Below are 5097 nucleotides of genomic sequence, written 5' to 3' on the forward strand. Positions count from 1 at the left end.
GGCGGCGGGGCAGGCGGCCAAGGGTCAGGGGCAGGCGGCCAAGGGGCAGGGCAGGAAGCTGACAGCCGTGCTGTTAGCTGTGAAGAGGGAAGCTGTGGTTGAAAGCCCCAGCGCAAACATCCCACACCACACCTGTGGGACCATGGAGACTGGAACTGCCTTCCTGCAGCTCCCTGAGAGTGAGGCCAGGAGAGCCCCCGAGGGTGGTGGTGGGAATGGGAGTGTGGATGGTGATGCCACAAGGTGAGACTGTGGAGGGACAGAGGGGTGGCAGGAGGGGTGGGGATGGCATCCCTCTAACACCACTGCACCCACAGCAGGAACCCCTTTGCGGGGCTGGTGAGCCACCTGCGGGCAGCCTGGCTCTCCGGGAAGACTCGGCCCATGGAATACCGCATAGCCCAGCTGGAGGCTCTGGGACACTTCCTGGATGACAAGAAGCAGCACATCCTGGAATCCACTGCCTGTGACTTGGGCAAGGTGAGAGGGGACAGGAACAGGAGGACTGAGGGGTTCCCATCGCCCAGCTGGGGGTGCTTTCTCCTCCTCTCGTTGGATTCTCCAGTCCTGCCTGGGCTCTGTCACAGGCTCGCAGCCTCTGGATTTGGGAGACTGAGGTGAAGCATGTCCCAGTCACTGTTGTCCAGAGCCCATCCCTGCTCTGCCATGGGCAGAGGGGGCTGTGGGGAGTCCCTTGACATCAATAGCCATTCCCACACCCACCAGCCTCAGTTTCCCTCTTCTCTGGGCAGGTTAATCCCTGATTTCTGTTCCTGCTCCCTGCCCTGAACTTCCCACCCGATGTCACCCCCTTCCCTCTGTCAGGGCTCACCCAGGATGCAGCTCTCTGAGCCTGGATCCCCTGGCTCTGCAGACAGAGCTTTAACACCACGCAGGGCTCATTGTCTCCTCCACCCTAGTCTCTTTGGACACCCTCCCCATTCTTCCTGTTGTCCGGATGAATGGGATCTGCATAATTATTCCTATTTTGAAGCATTCAGTGCTTAAAAACCTCATGCTGCAGACACAGGGGGTGCTCAACACCTTTGGGGATTCAAATCCAGCATGGGATGTAGAGAGCTCCAGAACCCAAATCCTGGGCAAAACACTATGGAGTGTTGGGATAAGAGCTGCAGGACATGCCAAGGTGACGTGTTGGGTCCTTGGTGTCCGCAGGCACCCTTTGAAGCTGAATTATCTGAGATCCTCCTGTGCAAGAATGAGCTCCATGAGACCCTGAACAACCTGTCCCACTGGATGAAGGATGAGCAAGTGGACAGGACTCTGGTGAGAGGGAAGAGGAAAGAGAGGATGGGAGGCAGAGCCGGGTGGGATGGTGGTGCAGGGCGGGACCTGACATGGTGAGTGTCCCGCAGGCGATGCAGCTGGACTCTGCCTTCATCCGCAAGGACCCCTACGGGGTGGTGCTCATCATAGCGCCATGGAACTACCCCATCCAGCTCTTCCTGGTGCCCCTCATTGGGGCCATTGCTGCCGGTGAGCACAACTTTCCAGTCCCTTGGCTTAGAGGATCCCAGCAGTACTGAGCACTGGCAAGGGCACCTCATCCCCAGAAGGGCTGGCTGTCACCATGTCACAGCTCCAACATCCTGTCTGTCTTCCCCCAGGGAACTGCGCCATCATCAAACCCTCAGAGGTATCCAAGAAGACAGAGAGACTCGTGGCAGAAGTGCTGCCCAGCTACCTGGACAAGGTGGGACACTCTCCCCATCCCTGTGGCATGGCTGGGGCACCCCTGCACACACAGAGCTGTGCTCTGTGCCTGCCTCACACACCATCTCAGGTTCCATGTGCTGCCCAGCTTCCTTCCTCCACGTCCAGCTAGTGTCCCAGCCTCCTGGGATGCTGTTGGTGGGGACAGATGGTGACAGGAGGGGACCTTTCTCATTTCCTTGCAGGACTGCTTTGCTGTGGTGACCGGTGGTGTGCTGGAGACCACCAGGCTGCTGGAGAACAAGTTCGACTACATCTTTTTCACTGGTACATCCCGTGGGACAGAACAGGGCCCTGCCTGGATTATGTGTGAGGAGGAAGAGGGGTTCCCTCCAGACACCCCTGCTAAGAAGGCAGGGATTGGGTTGGGGATGTGGTGCCAGGATCTGCTGGAGGATCTGGGATGTATGTCTGAGGTCTGCCACCAGACCCAGTGCCACATCCCAGAGCCGTGTGATGGCTGGTGGGATCCCCACCTCAATCCATGTTTTCCCTGCCCACAGGCAGCCCCCCGGTGGGGCGGATCGTGATGACAGCCGCTGCCAAGCACCCGCCGCCGGGGGTGGGGGGCAAGAACCCCTGCTATGTGTCCGACACCTGCAATGTGGCCAATGTGGCACGGCGTGTTGTCTGGGGCCGCTTCTTCAACGCAGGGCAGACCTGCATCGCTCCTGACTACGTGCTCTGCACCATGGAGATGCAGGAGAAGCTGCTCCCAGCCCTGCGCAAGGCCATTGATGATTTCTATGGCCCCAACCCCCGAGAATCGCCGGATTTTGGCCGCATTGTGAGTGACAAGCAGTTCCAGCGGGTGCAAAGGCTCCTGGGCAGTGGGCGCGTGGCCATCGGGGGACAGACGGATGAGGCAGAGCGCTACATCGGTGAGGCTTGGGGGTCACTCACATCTTCATCCCTGCATGCAGCACATTTTGGGTCTGGAGAAGATTATGATGGGAACTGGGTGCTTGGCCAGGTGTCCTTTTGTAGAGGAGGAGTGTCCTGGGGGGACAATCAAGGTGTCATCTCCGACCTCTGTGCCCGGCTGATACTGTTGGGTTTCTTCTCTCCAGCTCCCACTGTGCTGGCAGATGTGCAGCCCTCGGATCCCATCATGCAGGAGGAGATCTTCGGGCCCATCCTGCCCATCGTCATCATTGCCAACATGGATGAAGCCATCGACTTCATCAACAGCCAGGAGCGGCCCTTGGCTGTCTACGCCTTCTCCTCCAATGACAAGGTAGAGCCAAGCCAGGACTACACATGCCCTGTGCTCCTTGGCAGCTGTATCCAGCCATGTTTGTGCTCCAAGTGTTTCCCTTACAGCACATCACCCTAGTCAGGGAGCATGGATTGCATTTAGAAGTACAGGAATGGGGTGGGAGACCCATGTCCCACCTTCTTTATGTCCCTCCCAGGTGGTGAACCAGGTCCTGGAGCGGACGAGCAGTGGTGGCTTTTGTGGCAATGACACCCTGATGCATGTGACTCTGACCTCGCTGCCCTTTGGAGGCATTGGTAGGTCCAAAATCCCCAATCCTGGCCATTGGGAGCCAGGTGTGATCCCACCCATGGTCAGGAAGGGTCTCGGGGGGAACTCTCAGCTCCAGAGGGCTCAGTAGTCCATAGGGAAATTCTCCTCCAGAAGCCCTTTGCTTCACCTTGGGCTCTTGGGTTTTGCTGGACACCTATGGAGCACCCTGAGGTTCCTTTTCTCCATATTTCCCATCCCAAGCTCTGTGTTCCCTGGGTCCATGGAAATGTCTTGCTTAAACATAGGGAATCAGGGCCTGAAGCAATCTGGTCTAGTGGAAGGTGTCCCTGCCCATGGCAAGGGGGTGGAACTGGATAATCTTTAAGGTCCTTTCCAACCCAAACCATTCTGGGATTCCATGATGGAGACACCCACTTTTGATGGGATGATCTCCACTACCAGCTCCTGTTTTCCTCTCTTCCCACTCAGCTGGCCAGGAGCCATCAGTGACCTCCCTTTCTCCTGGGGCTGCTGATGTGCGAGGTGCTGAACCCAACCCATCACCCCAACCAAGGCTGGCATTTTATCAGGAACACTGACTGGCTCAGGCTGACTCATGGAATTTTATCCCATCTATTATCAAATGATGTGTGGATTTCCTTATTTTTTGCCACCCTGCCTGGCTTTCCTGTGCTTGTTCCTGGCCAGCCAGCTTCCACCTCCCAACATTCATCCTTGGTGCTGGGTCCCACCTCATCAAAGGCACCTTGGTCATTGTGCCTCTCCACTCCCAGAGTCTTGCCTGCAGCAGGGCTGAATCCAGCATGGATGGGATGTTTTGGAGGTAGGGAAGCTCATCTGAAGCTCATCTGGTGGCAGCAACTTGCTGCTGCCATCACCTCATCAGTAACACCCCTCCAGTTGCTAAATATGTTATCTGAAATGGTGAAATCCACTGATGAGAGGGTTTTTGGGAATCTTTCCACCTCCCAGCCTAATCTTAACAGTCTAAACATCCACTTGGGTGTGCACTAGGTCACCTCCATAGTCCTCTTTGGGTCACGTTCCTGGGAAGCTCATCCATGGCTTGGAAAGCAGCTGGATGAAGTTGTGGTGCCACTTTTACAGAGCTGGGAGCTTAATTTTGGGTTCTTTGACCCAAAGGATGGCCAGATCCAGCCACCCACCAGGGTCCTGTGCTGTGTATTCCAGGGAACAGTGGCCTGGGAATGCACCACGGGAAGTTCAGCTTCGACACCTTTTCCCACCGCCGCGGGTGTCTGAAGCGCGGGATGGGCCGGGAGCCCCTCAATGGCCCGCGCTACCCCCCGTACAGCCAGCAGAAATTTGGGGTCATCCGGGCCACATCCAAGGTGACACGTAAGAATGACTGTACCCTGCTCTGAGGGTCCCCACATCCCACTCAGAGTCTCCCCACTCAGCACATCTCCTGCTGCTGGTCCTGATGCCCAGGTGCAATGAAAGATGTTTCCCCACATCTGTGTGGTTCCCTTTCACCTCCCTGCTCACCCCAAAAGTCCCAAGACCCCCACATGTCCCTCCATCCCAGTCCCATATGCCCCTTTTCTGGCTCTTTGGAGTTCTATTTCCAGTGGTTCTACCACAGCAGAGGGGTCTCCTGTGTCCCCCTCATTGCATACTCTGCCTTGAGAAGGTCCACAGCAACTCCCTGATCACAAATCCTTGAGCTGGGATGATCCCAGTTTTCTTCACCCCGTGATCTCAGTGTCCTTTGCCCTATGTTCCCAATTTCTCCTACTCCATGATCCCAAGTTTTCTTTGCCCCATGGTATCAGTGTCTGTTGCCCCATGTTCCCATTTATCCTGCCCCATGAGCCCAGTTTCCTTCAACCCATGCTGCTCCATTTTGG

General features: G+C 56.6%; 1 protein-coding gene across 2 annotated transcripts; it reads left to right on the forward strand.

Annotated features, from left to right (window-relative positions):
• Nucleotides 1–24: 24 nt before the first annotated feature.
• Nucleotides 25–5091, forward strand: LOC103615237 (aldehyde dehydrogenase family 3 member B1). 2 transcript variants are annotated; one of them, XM_008633256.2, is made up of 10 exons: nt 25–243; nt 318–480; nt 1177–1287; nt 1377–1497; nt 1629–1714; nt 1920–2001; nt 2238–2615; nt 2805–2971; nt 3150–3249; nt 4418–5091. In XM_008633256.2, exons 1-10 carry the CDS (start codon nt 143–145, stop codon nt 4609–4611), a joined length of 1503 nt encoding a protein of 500 aa, XP_008631478.2. In that variant the 5' UTR covers nt 25–142; the 3' UTR covers nt 4612–5091. The 2 variants fall into 2 exon arrangements, with proteins under 2 accessions (XP_008631478.2, XP_017589219.1); XM_017733730.1 differs by having other exon boundaries at nt 321–480.
• Nucleotides 5092–5097: the final 6 nt, after the last annotated feature.

This window comes from Corvus brachyrhynchos, unplaced genomic scaffold, assembly GCF_000691975.1.
Source record: "Corvus brachyrhynchos isolate BGI_N302 unplaced genomic scaffold, ASM69197v1 scaffold165, whole genome shotgun sequence".
NCBI lineage: Eukaryota > Metazoa > Chordata > Aves > Passeriformes > Corvidae > Corvus > Corvus brachyrhynchos.